At 36.0% G+C, this 18,343-nt stretch overlaps 1 protein-coding gene across 1 annotated transcript in view; it reads right to left on the reverse strand.

Moving 5' to 3' along the window:
• LOC127864348 (RNA-splicing ligase RtcB homolog) overlaps positions 1–18,343 on the reverse strand; it is a 35,766-nt gene that overhangs the window by 16,445 nt on the left and 978 nt on the right. Inside the window, 7 exon segments of the mRNA XM_052403995.1 lie at positions 1,266–1,372; positions 4,060–4,109; positions 4,567–4,774; positions 6,735–6,783; positions 11,911–11,999; positions 12,002–12,056; positions 13,838–13,881. Coding sequence (XP_052259955.1) covers positions 1,266–1,372; positions 4,060–4,109; positions 4,567–4,774; positions 6,735–6,783; positions 11,911–11,999; positions 12,002–12,056; positions 13,838–13,881 — 602 coding nt within the window.

The following is an 18,343-nucleotide window of genomic DNA, read 5'->3' on the forward strand; positions in this document are numbered from 1 at the left end:
ACTGTTGTCTATTTTAATTCATTATAACTTCATCATATCTGTGGGAAGCCCCTTTTCTTTGCCTGAGGGCTGACATTGAATGGGTCTGCATCATACCTGTGGGAGGCCCCTTTTCTTTGCCCAAGGGCTGACATTGAATGGGTCTGCATCATACCTGTGGGAGGCCCCTTTTCTTTGCCAGCGGGCTGACATTGAATGGGTCTGCATCATACCTGTGGGAGGCCCCTTTTCTTTGCCCAAGGGCTGACATTGAATGGGTCTGCATCATATCTGTGGGAGGCCCCTTTTCTTTGCCCAAGGGCTGACATTGAATGGGTCTGCATCATATCTTGGGAGGCCCCTTTTCTTTGCCCAAGGGCTGACATTGAATGGGTCTGCATCAAACATGTGGGAGGCCCCTTTTCTTTGCCCAAGGGCTGACATTGAATGGGTCTGCATCATACTTAAGGGAGGCCCCTTTTCTTTGCCCGAGGGCTGACATTGAATGGGTCTGCATCATACCTGTGGGAGGCCCCTTTTCTTTGCCCATGGGCTGACATTTAATGGTCTGCATCATACCTGTGGGAGGCCCCTTTTCTTTGCCCAAGGGCTGACATTGAATGGGTCTGCATCATACCTGTGGAAGGCCCCTTTTCTTTGCCCAAGGGCTGACATTGAATGGGTCTGCATCATACCTGTGGGAGGCCCCTTTTCTTTGCCTGAGGGCTGACATTGAATGGGTCTGCATCATACCTGTGGGAGGCCCCTTTTCTTTGCCCAAGGGCTGACATTGAATGGGTCTGCATCATACCTGTGGGAGGCCCCTTTTCTTTGCCCGAGGGCTGACATTGAATGGGCCTGCATCATACCTGTGGGAGGCCCCTTTTCTTTGCCCAAGGGCTGACATTGAATGGGTCTGCATCATGTGTGGGAGGCCCCTTTTCTTTGCCTGAGGGCTCACTTTGAAAGGGTTTTCAGCATACCTGTGCAAAGCCCCTTTTCTTTGTCCAAGGGCTCACTTTAAACGGGTTTTCATCTTACCTGTGGGAGGCCCCTTTTTCTTGCCCAAGGGTTAACGTTGGAAAGCTTTTAATCTTTCCTGTAGAAGGCCCCTTTCCTTTGTCCCAGGACTCACTTTGGAAGGATTTTCATCTTACCATTGGGAGGTCCCTTTTCTTCGTCTGAGGGCTGTCTTTGGAAGGGTTTTCATCTTACAACCTGTAGGAGGCCACTTTTGTTTGCCAGAGGGCTCATAATGGCTCACTTTGAAAGGGTTTTCATTTTACCTGTGGAAGGCCCCTTTTCTTTGCCCGAGGGCTGACTTTGGAAGGGTCCGCCTGCAACATGCGCCCGTACTCCTCACAGTGCTCCTTGTCTTCAGCCCAGCTGTAACCTGCACACAAGTGGACAGATGGTCAACGTCAGATTGAGTCTTCATTTATTTGAGCCTCATTCCGGGAAAACTGTGTTTAATGCATGTGCGTAAAGTGTCACCCCAGATTAGCCTGTGAAGTCCGCACTGGTTAATCAGGGATGACACTTTTCGTCTAGATTGGATTTTTGCTAAAAAGCTTTATTTAAACAACAACAACTAAAATGCATAGAGTGTTGTCCCTGATTAGCCTGTGCACACAGCATAGGCTAAGCTGGGACAACACTTTACATACATGCACTAAAACTGTTTTCACAGAAAGAGGCTCATTTATTTTCTTTTGAAAATGCAGCCTGATGGCACTCACTTTCAATTTGGTCAGTTTTCCGTATTTCTGACCAGAAACTTTTGAACATGTCTGAGATTTTATAAAAACAAATGTTGTGACAGATATTCTGATGGAAAATCTGACAAGCTTTTCTTTTAATTGCTCAGCTACTTAGTTTCGGACCAAAAATGACCAAGCTACAAACACAGCAGTAATATCATTATGAACAAGAGTACATGTACCAACTTGTCAAGGCAATAATTTTTAAGTGCTTTAAGGTATTGGCTGTGTATCAAACTTTGTCGAGTTATCATGCCCACAAACATTCCAGGCACCAAGTCTGATGATGATATGATGTCAACTACTGTTGTCAGGCATTAATTTTCGTGTATTACATCAGTCAACCGAATTCAAGATCCTAACAAACAATCATGTACCATATATGAACAAAGTTAAGACTGAATTACCGAAGGCACGCTGCATTAAAATCCAACGTAATCTACGCATACATACTCCGATTGTTTCGTAATCAAGATAATCCGGTTTTGACTCGTGTAGATTACACAGTGTAGTTAACTGACACATGACATTGCTGTAAAAAGCGAGTGGAGTACAGCTGTATCGACTGCGTTGACCTCGTTTAGGTAGAATAGTAATGATTAGCGCTAATTGTTAACAATTTTATTACCCATTGTGTGCATTGTGTTTTTCAGTGTTGTTGCAGATTATACAGCCTCCACGCAGCGGATCCGGATCAAAGACAAACGAAATTAAAAGATGATGATGTGTGATCAACACCTGACTGATATACATTCTCCGCATTCGTTACAAATTAATACAGAACATATTGATTTGTGTTTGGTTGTTAGCATTTAACTACAATACAGGTGTGAAAATAGCTTGTGTTTCGTTTATGGGCTATCGATTTTTTTTGGTCATTGACAACTTTGACAAATTTTATGATACATGTTTCAAATTATTGTTATTTGTAGCATTTGAAAACGTAACAGATAAAGAGAAATTAGCCATTTATAAGACGATTAGTTCCATCCAAACGTAGGGTAATTGTTTACAGAAATTCACTTTCAGTTTTGCGCCATTTTCAGGAAATCCACGGGAAGCACGTTTTTCCAATGACTGATAATGACGCAATAAAACATTGCTTTTAATACTATTGCATTCAATTTTTTTAAACACATTTATCGAGACTTGGACCCGGTCATCTGCGTTATATTGAAGTAAGTTTATTAATTTAAATTTGCTAAATTCATTGACATTATTAAAAATGACATGTCAGACAAATTACTGTACTTAAAGTGATCAAATATTTACGATGCAAAACTCTTGAAACTTTATTGAAAACTGACCAAACAGTTTGTTAACACTAATTATAACCATTAATGTTCGCACCTTCTTTAATTTGCGCATATAAAGGTAAGGTTGTTATCAGTTCTGCCATGATAGTAAATGAATAAGACAAATTGGCATCACTGTTTCAAACACTCATAAACAGTTATTCGGTTCCACTAATCCGATAATCATAATGAATAAATGATACACTAATGGGGGCCCATTACTGATCACCTGATAACAAAAGACTAGTATATTGGCATGTGACAAACTGGCCTCACCTCCTGCAAGTGACTCTCAAGTGTCCTCCCTCTTTCCCCACTACGATTTATCGCAACCACAATATATTTTGGACATGTTTGACAAACAATTCGGATATTGACTGAAGCATTTTTTATTTTAATTTTTTTTTCAAAGTCAGTAATTGGTGAATTTAAGTGCTGACAAAAACGTCCTTTTTTTAAAAAATAACGAAATTTCGTGGTGGCGAATATAAATGGTTTCACAGTATTTGATTTAGAGAGCTGACATCATTAATTTTGCAATTTTTTATAATCCATGGGATGGTTATCAGAAGTGCTTCAGGTGATCTGGCTGATTGTTGAACTTGATTAACCCACAAACATTATCTCCAAGTTTCATGATGATTGAAATAAAACTGTTTGAACTAGAGAGCTAACAACATTGTCTTGGACACCATACCCTCAACCACCACAGTTTTTTCACATAATACATCTGGAGGCCTTTATATGAATGCTTCCTTAAGACTACATTTATTGTCACCCTTAGTGCCACATAAGCCAATATTTTCTATTACCTGAAAAACATTTCTATCTTACTAGACTTTTTAAAACATACTGTAAGTTAAGTGCACTAATGCAAAATTTTCACAATAGCCTTTACTAAGATATTTCATAGACTTTGTACAGTTTCTCAAAGAAGCTAATGGAAAATCAAAACAGTCACACTGAAATCTGATCATTAACAAAAAGACAATCAGAAAAGCTTAAATTTTCTAATGGATTGCTACCTTCCCTTAGGGACCAGTCCATTCCCATCTCCAAACACTCCTCCAAGTCTCTGAAAACAAACAACATTTGGTCCGTACTCTGTCAAAAAGGGGGTTAATGTATGTGCGTAAAGTGTCATCCCAAGTTAGCCTGTGCAGTTTGCACAGGCTTATCTGGGACGACACTTTCCGCTTTTATGATATTTTTCGTTTCAAGAAAGTCTCTTCTTAGCAAAAATCTAGTTAAGGCGGAAAGTGTCGTCATATTTTATCATATAAAACAAAAAGGCAGTTATTGCTATCAGATTCTTTACTTGCAAATTAGACACACAAATGATATTTTTAGTTTTTACTTTATGCGACTCAAATGACTGCAGTTGACCGGGGGAGTAGTGTGATTATTCTTGTGTTTGAAGACATAAAGTGCAATCTAATTTATGATAACCACTTGGTTCCTACAGTTGTTTTTTTATGTACATAGGCTTTCTATCTTAGTGATCAAATTATTCAAGTTCTGGTCACACTCACTTGGCATTCATTGGGATGATCCCCTTGGATCCCACGCCTACAGGGATATGATCAAACAGGCTCTGAGCCAGTTGTTCCCTCACTGGCAGCACGTCTTTCTCTGTGAGGTTGGTCCGCAGGAGTCGCACTCCACAGTTTATGTCAAAGCCAACCCCACCTGGCGAAATGACAGAGTTGGGATCTGCCATGTCAAAGGCTGCCATGTTTCCTGAAGATGTGCAAGACAAATAAATCAAACATAGCCTCACGTTTTTTCCTCAATCCTGTCAATTTTCACTTTGCAGAATTAATGTAGTAGCAAAATAGCAGTACTTAACAGTTTGGAATACTTTATTACAAGTAGTATGTATGTTTGCAGGGCCCTCAATCCATTTTAGGGGAAGCGGGTCGCTACCCATAGCAGGGGGAATATTCGCGGCGTTCCCCTTATTGGGGGATTTTTAACTTACTCTCTAATTATTACATTTGTACATGTTTGCACTATATTCATTGCTCATTTCATAATTTAGTATGTTTGACAAGATTAAATTAAAAAAGAATTGAGATATAATAATCATGAGACATCTATCTATAAAAAAAAAAAAAAGTTATGTTTTTTTTTTAGGGGGAATTTTTCCCCCAAAAAGGGGAAAAAAGTATACTTTTTAGGGGGGAATGCGGCCAAATTTCGGCCGTGGATTTGACAGATTGAGGGCCCTGGTTTGTAATGTATTGATTACATGTCTGTTCAAATAACTACTTTAATATTGTTTAAACCTAAAAAATCTAAGTATGGAGTAACATATGATTGTTGAATAAAAATTATTTACATATAAAAGTCAACAATTGAAGTTCCTGATGAAATTATATATATGGCCACTTATTGACAACTTACTTTGAACAATTATGTGGTGGATTAATTTGGGTAAAGAAGGTAGGGCACATGGGCAGATTAGCAGATCAGAAGTCACTATTAACATGCAAATGCAAATATTGTATTTATATAATTGTAAGGTAGATGTAATTAAAGTGTGTTTCAATTTTCCATAAAACAAGCACATGTAAATGACCACACATCTAAATGCTCGATAAACAAAAACATCATTGAAACTGATGGATGCTCCCCGATGATGCGCTATGTCAATCTTTGTGTAAATAACCAGCTAAAAGAATCTATTATTAGCCTCGGTGACCTTGACCCCAGTGACCTCAAACCTCATCAAAAGGTAGAGGTCCATGCAAGGTACCTATATGCCAAATGAAAGAGATCGGTAAAGTATTGAAGGTGCTATGAGAAACTGTAACAAAAGTGTGACGGAAAAATCTATTATTAGCCACGGTGACCTTGACCCCAGTGACCTCAAACCTCATCAAAAGGTAGAGGTCCATGCAAGGTACCTACATGCCAAAAATAGAGATCGGTAAAGTATTGAAGGTGCTATGAGAAACTGTAACAGAAGTGTGACGGAAAAATCTATTATTAGCCTCGGTGACCTTGACCTTGACCCCAGTGACCTCAAACCTCATCAAAAGGTAGAGGTCCATGCAAGGTACCTACATGCCAAATATGAAAGAGATCTATAAAGTATTGAAGGTGCTATGAGAAACTGTAACAAAAGTGTGACGGAAGGAAGGAAGGAAGTAAGGAAGTTAGGAACTACAGACTGGCAACTATATGCTCCACCGAAAATATTTCGGGGAGCATACTAAAATATTTCTCACAACAACAAATTGAAAATCAGATGTTTAGATTGAACAAGTGTTTTATGGTATGACTTTGCTTGGAATATCACATCATAAATAATGCAAACAATAATACACCTGTTTGACTAAACTATTTATTAAAGTTCTTCCTTAAATATTTACCATTCAGCAATTATTATGCTGGTAAATCCAAACTTAAAAATTGCCAAAGTCATGCCAAACCCAGAGAAAAACTCACTTAATATAATAGTAGCCCACTTATTTTACAAATCTGCCTGCGTACCTTCAACTCTGAATTGTGACCTTGACCATGCCACAAAGCCTGTTTTTTATACACAATTAGAAATTGTTTGCATGCTTCATTCAGATTATTAATTTTTTTCCTTGTATTTTCATTCAAAATGACTGACTGTATCAATTATCAAAATATTATTGTCAATGTTAGCCTTAAAAGCAGACTATCAGTTCCTGCTAGAATGTCTTACCAATTGCAAATCCGTACCCACTATGCACATCTGGTAAACCAATAGATTTCTGAAAATAAAATAAACTATTTTCTTTTTTTTACAAATATATGGTTTATTGATAATTCCAATTAAGTCTAATTTATATATACTAAAACAACATTCTCACTGTTTAAGTACAACAACTTACATCATAAAAAGGGTACATGGCAGGGCCAAAAAACCCTTCTTAGCAAGGGGCCTCTTTTTTCTTCCCCTTAATCAAAAAGGCCCTTTACCCTACAAAAATTTATTTAAAATCATGCATTTTTCTCTAAATGTCCAATCTCCCTCAGTATTTTTATTCCCCAAAGCCAGAAAATTGTGCCTTTTTTCCCCCGAAAAAAAGGTCGTGGCCCTTTCCCCAAAGTTGATGTTTTGGCACTGCATGGAGGTGGAATATTTACTCCAGAGAAGTGGACACTGGCCCTTATTGAAGCCACCAAAAACACTTAATTACTGACAGTATTGCTGGGTGCAAATTAATACAGCGATTCTTTTCCTTCTTTATAAAGTACCCGTAAAAAGGTATTAAGGAAAAAATTACAAAATCCCCAATTGCCAATTGAACAATTCACAAAAAGAAGCAAAATTTCAAGAATTTTATTCTCAATGTGCATTATATACAAGTTAAAAAATAATATGAGCAGAGGAACTGAAATTTTCAAGCCAAAATGAATGTAACTGAATATTTGAACTGATTTGTGCATTTTATACCAAGCAGTAAAAAATTACATAATTACCAATCTGAAGATTTAATGAAAGAATTTTCCCAATTTCAAGGTTTTTCAACAAAAATGTCCCCATTGGTACTGTATGGATACTTTTCTCAATTGTGAAAACAAAATCATTGCAATATCTGCTATGCTCAGAGGGGGTAATCACGTAATAGTCAAGATGGCGATGTCCATGATGAGACAGTTAATTTTCACCGTTTTATACCCTTTATTACTCTTGTTTAATTTTTAAACCACGCTCACTTTCCAGCCGTATCAGTAAAACAAGACGGCCAAGATGGCCCTAGTTCGCTCACCTGAGAGGAGTCGGTTCATTCGATCTTTACCAAACGTCAAACTTGACCTAGATATTGTCCAGACAAACATCCTGGTAAAGTTTCATCATTATTGCATACACTCTATCTATAATGCCCTCTGGCGGGGTGCAGAAACTTGGCAAAAGGAGGGCTTGAACGGGAGAAATCGTATATTAACAATGCGATTCACTTGCCGTTCAAGCCCTGTTATGTGTTTTTCATATCCATAATCTGGTCTACGCGCAGTTACTTCCCTTCTCCAGCCTTCGACGACTTTCCAAGCATAAATGGGGAACTGAATAAGCACCAGTTTCCTCATGCATGCAGGGATAATGACTATTTCAATCCACTTTTCAAGTTATACCATCTGCACTCTCTTGACAACAGCTTTATTGTATTGGCAACGTCATTGAAGTTAAGGTTATTTACACAACAGTTTCAAAAGACTATGCTGTAAATGTAAGTGTTTATGTACCTTCAACGTACCTGCTGTAAATTCCAAAATAATTCCTCATTTCTTACTTTACGCGGCTGCATTTCAACTTTGCATTAATCCACTGTTTAAACACATTTTAAATCGAAAACTGCCTATCCGAAGGTAAAGCCTCGTCATTTCGGATGATGACCGAGTGAGGCATATGTAAAACACAACCTTGAACTTATTGAAATAATCGAATTATGTTGTCGATGTCGAATGAAGAAAACATTGGTTTTCAATGTTATTTAAAATTATTTTGGTATGTGTGATTTGTTTATGCAATAATAGCGAAAATACACATTTTTCTCGGACTGATAATCTGCGGGCGCTCTCAAAATCCGTTCCAGGAACGGATTTTTCGAGCGCCCGCAGATGATCATGCCCTCGAAAACGTGTATTATCCCTACATTATTAAACCAAAACTCTGGCATATGGAGTGATTTTGTTTTTGTAAGATTTGACCTGGTGACCTATATGTTGAGTTGACCCCCTTACCAAACATCAAACTTTGCTTACAAAAATAAATGTTATGACCAAGATTCATAAAATCTGAAACAAAATTGTGACCTCTAGAGTGTTTACAAGGATTTTGTATAATATAATGAAAATTTGGACAATCTAAGGGATATAATTATGGCATTAATAATGTGATATATTTAAAACCAATCTTTTCACCAAGTTTCATGATGATTGGGCAAAAAATGTGACTTCTAGAGTGTTCAAAAGCTTTTTTAATATATAAATATGAGAAAACTGCCCCCCCCGGCAGCCATGTTATTCAACTGACCGGAACCATTTTCAAACTCAACTCTCAAATCAAGGAAACAAATGTTCTGACAAAATTTCATGAAAATTTGGCCAAAAATGTGACTTCTAGAGTGTTCACATGTTTTCACTATATACATATAGAGAACAAGAGATGTGTTCGTCAGAAACACAATGCCCCCTATTGCGCCGCTTTGAAAAAATAATAAAATTTGGACCTTTGACCTTGAAGGATGACCTTGACCTTGAACTTCCACCACTCAAAATGTGCAGCTTCATGAGATACACATGCATGCCAAACATCAAGTTGCTATCTTCAATATTGAAAAAGTTATGGGCAATGTTAAAGTTTTCGGACAGACAGACGCCATATATTTGACATTTGACCTTGAAGAATGACCTTCACCTTCACCTTTCACCACTCAAAATGTTCAGCTCCATTAGATACACATGCATGCCAAATATAAAGTTGCTATCTTCAATAGTGAAAAAGTTATGGCCAATGTTAAAGTTTTTGGACGGACCGGCAGACGCCATATATTAGACATTTGACCTTGAAGGATGACCTTGACCTTAAACTTCCATAACTCAAAATGTGCAGCTTCATGAGATACACATGTATGCCAAATATCAAGTTTCTATCTTCAATAATGCAAAAGTTATGGCCAACGTTAAAGGTTTTTTCCGGACAGACGGACAGACTGACATACACACATACTGACTGACGGACAGTTCAACTGCTATATGCCCACCCTACAGGGGGCATAAAAATGCCTCGCCCACTGGCGGCCATGTTTTTCACCGATCTGGACCATTTTCGAACTCATCCGAGATATCAATAAAACCAATGTTTTGACCAACTTTCATGATGATTGGCAAAAATTGTGACTTCTAGAGTGTTTACAAGGTTTCTCTATAGCCAAATAAGGAAAACTGCCCCCCCCCAGTCAGCCATATTATTCAACTGACCAGAAACCATTTCCAAACTCAACTCTCATATCAAGGAAACAAAGGTTCTGACCAAATTTTATGAAAATTGGGCCAAAAATGTGACTTCTAGAGTGTTCACATGTTTTCACTATATATACATATAGAGAAAAATGCCCTGCCCATTGGCGGCCATGTTTATCACCGATCTGGACCATTTTCGAATACGTCCGAGATATCAATAAAACCAATGTTTTAAACCAACTTTCATGATGATTGGGCAAAAATTGTGACTTCTAGAGTGTTACAAGGTTTCTCTATAGCCAAATAAGGAAAACTGCCCACCCACCCCTTGGCAGCCATGTTATTCAACTGACCGGAACCATTTCGAACTCAAATCTCATATCAAGGAAACAAATGTTCTGACCAAATTTCATGATAATTGGGCCAAAAATGTGACTCTAGATTGTTCACATGTTTTCACTATATACATATAGAGAAAAATGCCCCGCCCACTGGCGGACATGTTTTTTCACCAATCTGGACCATTCTCGAACACGTCCGAGATATCAATAAAACCAAGTTTTGACTAACTTTCATGATGATTGGGCGAAAATTGTGACTTCTAGAGTGTTTACAAGGTTTCTCTATAGCCAAATAAGGAAAACTGCCCCGCCCACTGCGGCCATGTTTTCAACAGACCGGAACCACTTTTGAACTCAACAAACATATCATTAAGACAAACATTTGGACAAAGTTACATGAAGATTGGGCATGAAATGTGACTTCTACAGTGTTTACAAGTTTGTTCTTTTTTTGACCTAGCGACCTAGTTTTGACCCGGTACGACCCAGTTTCGAATTCGACCGAGATTTTATGGGGACAAAGCTTCTGACCAAGTTTCATGAAGATCGGACAATAAATGTGGCCTCTAGAGTGTTTACGAACAAATGTCGACGGACTACGGACAAAGACCGGTCACAAAAGCTCAACTGAGCAATCAGGTGAGCTAAAAAGTGATTAGCATTTATTTTGTATTTAAATTCGCTTTGTATCTCGACTTTACTCTCCGCAATTTTCATAGTGGAGCCCTTATTAGATCATCCCGCTAAGAAATTTTGCACAGAGTGAAGTCGAGATATAGGGCAAATATTACTATCAAATAAACGCCAGTTAGTTTCTTGGCTAAAATGGCTGGAAAGTGGGCGGAATTTAAAAAATAATACAAGTTATTAAAGGGTATAAAACGGCGAAAAATACCGGGAACAGCATGGATGTCGCCATCTTGATAATCACGTGATTAGTGATTACTCCCTCTGTATGCTGTCTTTTCCCAAACTTACAAATAGCCCATGCCAAATATTAACTCTTTCCTGCTCAGAAGCAAACTGAAAATGGCTCCATGCAACCATCATAAAAACCAGAACAGCCTGCGAGTAACTTGCAGTCTGTTCAGGTCTTATGCTATTGCTACTCATCAGTATCTCAGGGATAGAAATGAAGCCTATAAAACTTGAATCTCGTAAGAAATGTCTTTAATATGGGTACAGGTTTTTTTTCCACTTTTGGGAAGATAGCCCATGGCTTTAGAATTGGGGAATTTTATTGGCATTTTCATGAAATTGGGAAAATAAATTCATTTGCCTTTTTTTTCACACTTAAAGTCCACTGATTAGGGAAATACTAAATTTCATATAACTCTTATAACATTCAAAAATAAAAGAACAAATCATATAATACTTTGTTAGATGTAATGGAATTAAAATTGAGATAAAATACGCATAAGAACACTTCTTTAAAAAAAAAAAATTTGGGGGGGAAATTGGGAATTTTTTGCCACAATTTGGGAAAAAGTATATTTTTTGGGACTGGGAACATAGCCAAATTCGGCTATAAAATTGGGCCAAAAAAAAACTGAGGTATCTTACATATTTCCGTCAAAATATTACACAAACCCCGACTATCCCAGGGAGTGCCGCCACATTGCCAATCTGCTTCATGCCAGGCAGGAAGCCCCCGAAGCCCCCAGAACGACAAGACTGCTCAGCTCATCAAACATCAACTTCTCCAGGAACTCATTCACGAAGAACATGCCTTCCACCTGGTACAGATATAGAACTTTAGCATTCAATTGAACAGTTTGTGGCAAAAACTGAATGTCATTTCTATTGAATCCATAACATTAAAGTGAATGTGGCTTTTATCAATTTCATTAAAATCTTGCATTTTTTTAACAAAATATCACACTTGTGTAAGTTTTTATGCACAATACATGCACATTCTTAATGAGCAAAACTGCATCACACTGTGACGGTCATTAAAAACTATTTTCCTCTCTGATACACAGAGTATTCTTAATCCTAGACAAAACACATTGCACCAGCAATTGAAGGGTAGTCCAGCATTCTTATTGTATTTCTGTATTTCAGTAACTTGTCACATTGTCTATTTTTTAACACTAACACATTTATATTTCATGTACTTAATGATATTGAGTGGGTGAATACACAATTTTAATGTTGAAATTATTTATAAAAAAGAGAAAGATTGGGCTGCATGTAGAACACATATTACTAATAACTAGCCATAATTTGTAAAAAAAAAGTGGTTTGTCAGAGTATCTCAAAAGTTGCATCATTAAAATTAATATGCAGCCTACCACAACCCATGTTAAAGTAAAAAAATCTAACCGGACATGAGGTCTTAAAATATTAACCGGACCTAAATAGATTTTACTTGACCTCTTTCTGTGTTAACCAAATAATAGCAATAAATTTTATAGAGTTTAATTTTATAAAAATGATGTTCAAAATATACCATTTCTAAATACAATAAAATAACAACTTAATTTAAACCAGTTTTATGAAAACATATGGAAAAAAATAAATAAAAGAGCAGCAAGCTTTTTTTATTTATATACAAGTAATTTTGAACAGCATATAAAACACCAGTACCTCAGAGGTGACTATCACGAGGAAATCAAGATGCGATGTCAGTGCCGAAATAGGTATTTTTCCCGTTTTATACCCTAAAAATTCTTTTGTTTAAATTTTATAATCCCGTTCTCTTAAATTCCAGCCATATTGTTAATTAAGAAAGTGATAAGCATTTCTATGATATTAATATTGGCTTTATATTATCTTGACATGGCCTGTAACAAATTCTTAGCGAGAGATGCAATTTTGTGATCCCACTTAGAAACAAGGTGCAGTATTTGATTGGTTTTAGAATCATGCTTGAGATTTTTGTCACCAGCAGAGATTGACACACTGGTTGGTAAATCTGTTTTATTTTAAAGTCAATAATCTATCATAATAAAAAAAACATAAACCAGTTAGAATTTTTTCATTAATATTTTTTGTTTCGTGTTCATTTTTAACCTAAGTTTTACATATTTTTTTTGTTTGAAACTTTCGAAATGTTACTGGACCTCAGCAAATTGTATCGGATGTCAGAGAGAGTATGGAGGTTTCAGTAAATGACAAGTCGGTAAATTGGATTTATATGTAAATGCCGTGGAGGTTTCGGTAAATTGGTATAAATAGGGATTATCGCACCTTTAGTCGATAAGCGTGTACATTAATTGAGTTGTTTGGCACTAATAAAATTATCTGATTAAATGTACGGAGCTGATGTTATCAATTTAGAGATGTTTGCAAAGTTAATATTAAATATCCAGGCTTGCAACCCATTAATATTCTAATCAAGGGAGGTAATTTATATATTAAAAGTTTATCTTTAGGTCATGATTTTTTGTTTTGAATATATGTTTTTATACAATTAGTTGGAAAAACCTTAATAAAGTGTATCAGATAAAAATAATAATAATTTTATCCGATATATTTGTTTCTTATATGAATTATTGTTTCGTTCTTTTCCTACAAGCAGGTCAGCACACGACAGGCGCATGAAGAAGCAGCGATGACCTGTGAATAAACTCGGACATTCACACACTTTTTAATACAAAATTACATTGATATGTCATTTTCAAATGAGGAAACTCTGAATATGCTAATGTGTCTTATTTATTGTACTATGTCATAAATGTATCTTATTTATATATGACTATGCCCTTATTTTTTTTTAATGAAATGAAAGATTCAAATATGTCTTATATATATTGTATCCATGTTTTAAATGTGTCTTATTTATAATATATGGTAAATAAACGGATTATAAAGTTAATCAGTTAGTATTTTTTTATTTAACGGATTTGTTCAGGCAAAAGATGAAATCAGTATTTTGACCGTAAATCCCATTGTTCCAACATTAGCCAGGTGCCTATGTATTAAGCTGATAAGATAGGGATCACCACAGCAGGTTGCTTATACACATGTATTCATTCGGGTCTGCTGGCGTTATGTTAGATGTCATTTTTATCAGTTTTTAATTATGTGTAATTTAGTTTGCATCTCTTCCTTAACTCAACGTTCAATGGCACGCGCACTTAAACAAATATAAACATAACGCGTATCATTAATTTCTTTTTATAATTACTCACAGTATTATATGTTACATATTGTTTTTTTTCTTGTGTTTTTCTCAACCAGAAATAAAATAAAATATTGTTATATATAAAGCGCACAATTTTTGTAGCGTATTCTGCGCTCTGCTGCTGATTGGTGTATTGTAATATGTGCATAAAATTAAACATTGGCTCTACAAGAGGTGGCCTGCACGTGGCAAGAGCTGAGCAACATATTCATTATGTTGGCAACTACCTCATGTATATTATTGGAAATTGAGTGCTTTTCGGTGGTCTAAAATACTATTGGGCTTTATATTTAAACTGAAATAATTTTTAATAATATGTCTACTATTTTACAAGAACCTTTTTTTTTATTTCCTAAAGATTCGTTTAAAAAGTTAGATTTTTAAAACGGTTTTAAAATGCCCTTAATTCTTTCCGTAGGCATAGCATTAATTGCTCAACTAAAAATTAATCCACAGTTTGCAAATATATGCCCCTGATGTTTTGTAAGCCAATATAGGTGTCATTAACACCTCATTGTAGGTAAACCACCTAAAAACCAATTTACCGAAACCTCCATGGCATTTACTATATAAATCCAATTTACCGAACTTGTCATTTACCGAAACCTCCAGCACCCGTCAGAGATCTGCAGCCATTTGTATAAATCTTGATAACTCTTATCTAGCAATAACTTTTGGTTGTCTTATCAAAAAAATGAAGAAACCAAAGTATCCATGGATAAGAGTTATCCAGACTTATACAATTGGCTGCTGATGTCTTTCGCATGGGTTGGCATACCAACAGACTAAATTTACTAACATCATGTTTTCCACAAGCCTTCTTGATGCGCCATGTCACCGAGTTGATCCTCTCCAGATATTTGAGTCATCTTGATATGTTTCTCCACCATTCTGGCTCTTTACTGTGAAACAAACACAAAATAACTTGGACATTATTTATTGCAGCACATCAGATCAAATCATCATTTTTAATGTTGCGATTCACAATTTTATTTTATGGATTGTTAAAATTCACAAAGAATCATTCAAGAATGTTAATGTTCATCCTTTACGAGATGAGACCATGATAATAACTGAAACTCAATAAATGACAGATTTCGAAAAAGCAAACAATAAACAACATTCGGAAAGTATAGTTGCAATATCCGAATAACAATTAAGGATTTAAATATCGAAAAATGTTAAAGTTCTGCCGGTACATATTTACTTATTTCGAAAGTTTTCTGCACATGAATCATTGACAATGAGTTATATAATTCAACTACCTATATTAAATTGTGAAATTACGAACGTATTAGTCGTTTAGATCGATCTGTCTTGCACTTTTATTGAAAATGCTGACAAGTATTGAAAAGATACTGTGAGAAAAAATTGTTTGTAACAGTTGCGTTTTGTGGGGTGACACACTACAATTATCAGTGCGCAAAACGTCAATCAAAACTGTAACAAAAACAAACAAGTTGAAAAAGTTTAATAAAGCATACCACTTGTTGGTATGTTTTTGTTATCGTATGATCGCGTTTTATATAGCAAAATGACCACTATTGGGTGTAAATACCAAAAACTACCTCAAGCTATAGACCAGTCAGTCTTACTAGTGTAATCTGCAAATTTATGAAAAAATTAATTCGTCAACGGATAGTTGACCATATGAACTCTAATGATTTACTCACTGATAGCAGTTTGGATTATTGGTGCCGATCAACCAACCTACAGTTACTCAGAGTTATGGACCACTGACTAGCATACTAGATGAAGGCGGCGAAATTGACACAATATACACATATTTCATGGAGGCGTTCGAAAAAGTCCCACACAAAAGATTAATATATAATTGGAAAAATATGGCATCATGCAGTAAACAACATGTAAATGGTACATAATTTTTCAACCAACCGAAACAAAGGGTACAAAGTCTATGGGAGCTAGCACAATGGCACGATGTCCACCAGCGGCATTCCTCAGGTTCCGTTCTAGGACCTATCCTATTTGTGGGGTGATCATAAATGACTTACAAAATGTGTTAAAATGTAGTATAGTAGTAGTTAGTAGTAGTAGTAGTAGTAGTAGTAGTAGTAGTAGTAGTAGTAGTAGTAGTAGTAGTAGTAGTAGTAGTAGTAACAGCAGCAACAACAACAACAACAGTAGTAGTAGTATATAGTAGTACTAATAGTAGTATGTTATGTTTAAATGAACTTATATAAGGTTCTTGCCTGCTTTGACCAACTATATATATATGCGTACAGAATATTTACACATGTTACGCCAAAATTGATTGGCTGACTAACTCGGGATCTCGAGATGACGAAAATGCTCCTCCTCTTTTATTTAATGCACTCTGCCTTTATTACTGCACCGCTCTTTTTTTAATTGCACTTCGCTTTTATTTAGTTTTGCTTTCCTCTTTTCTATCTCGTGGCCACGAGTTAGCTATGTCGTGGCCACGAAAGAGAAAAAGTGGAAGAGCAATTTAAAAAAAGAGAAGTGAATGTCATCTCTATGCCACCGTAGATATGTCATACGAGGAAAGACTTAAATCTATTAAACTACCCACTTTGAAATTTCGCAGACTACGGGGAGATTGATTTAAACATACAAGATCTTGAATAATATATATGACAAAAGAACAACAGCTGGACTTTTACTTTGGACACAAACATAAAGAGGTATCCCTTGACACTTTAAAACACAGATATGCACGTGACATTCGCAAAAACTTTTTCTCTAGCCGTATTGTAAACACATGGAATAATCACCAAGTGCTGTCGTCGCAGCCAAGAACACGAATCATTAAAAGACGCCTGGATAACATTGGATCAACCACCCGATGACTGTACGACTATTAATGTGACTATAATATAATAATAACCGGAAGCAAAAACACGAAGACTACTAAATAGTTAGGACGAAGAAGAGGCCACTACAGAGGTTCCAAAGACCTGCGGTGGTAAACCACCTAAAGTAACCTAGGTTATAATTATCATTTATGTTGTGTATTGTTTATTGTCTAAAGATTTTGTTGAAGAATTCAAGGCCAATATTACTGAAATTATAGAGATTTACCGGTAGTTCAATAATGTATGGAAACATGTATATAATTGAATATGTGCATGTGGTAGACCGCATCATTTATCACACTTATGAAAATAGTGACTGTGCCGAAAGCGGTATACTGTACGACTTATTGGAATCCTGTATGTTCGAGTTCCATAATATTTCTAATACTGTTAGTAGACAGTGTTCATATCAATTGAAAATAAATCAACATAAAGATGGATATCCCTTATCTTGTCATGTTAACAATGTACATAACTGTTATCATGTCAGACATCTTTTAATATTAAATGACATAATTTTAAAAATCATGTTATGAACTCTTAAATATTTTAATAAAAGCGTATTAATTTCTCTATATATTCAATATTTTTAGAAAATATTGGAAACAAATTTGATTTGATTAACAAAAGAGTTCGCTACGTGGCAAAAGTCTATGATTTGAGGGAAAGTTTAACATTATGACTTTGATTGTACAAAACATGTTTACATTTTGAAGTTATACGTTTAATCTTGTATGTCTATACTTTAAAAGACAAATTCTTGAAGTGTTTGTTAAGTATTGAACTTTTTGTATAAACCATGCAAACATGAATGAACTAAACATTGTACTAAATAAAATTGTTTATTACAGTGTCAAAATAGTTTTCTATTCCGCGTTAAACAGTTTGGCCTCCTAATGTGGTAGTAGCAAGTTCGAACACTGACTGAACCTAATTAAGTTAGCTTTAATATCTCTTTTTTGTTGACATATTAATAAAATGTACACTCTCCTATTGTCCTGCAATGTCATGCCAAGAGCAGTGGTTGGCGGCAGAATCTTCGATTCATCACATTGTG

The sequence above is a fragment of the Dreissena polymorpha genome, chromosome 1 (genome assembly GCF_020536995.1).
Source record: "Dreissena polymorpha isolate Duluth1 chromosome 1, UMN_Dpol_1.0, whole genome shotgun sequence".
In the NCBI taxonomy this organism is placed as follows: Eukaryota; Metazoa; Mollusca; class Bivalvia; order Myida; family Dreissenidae; genus Dreissena; species Dreissena polymorpha.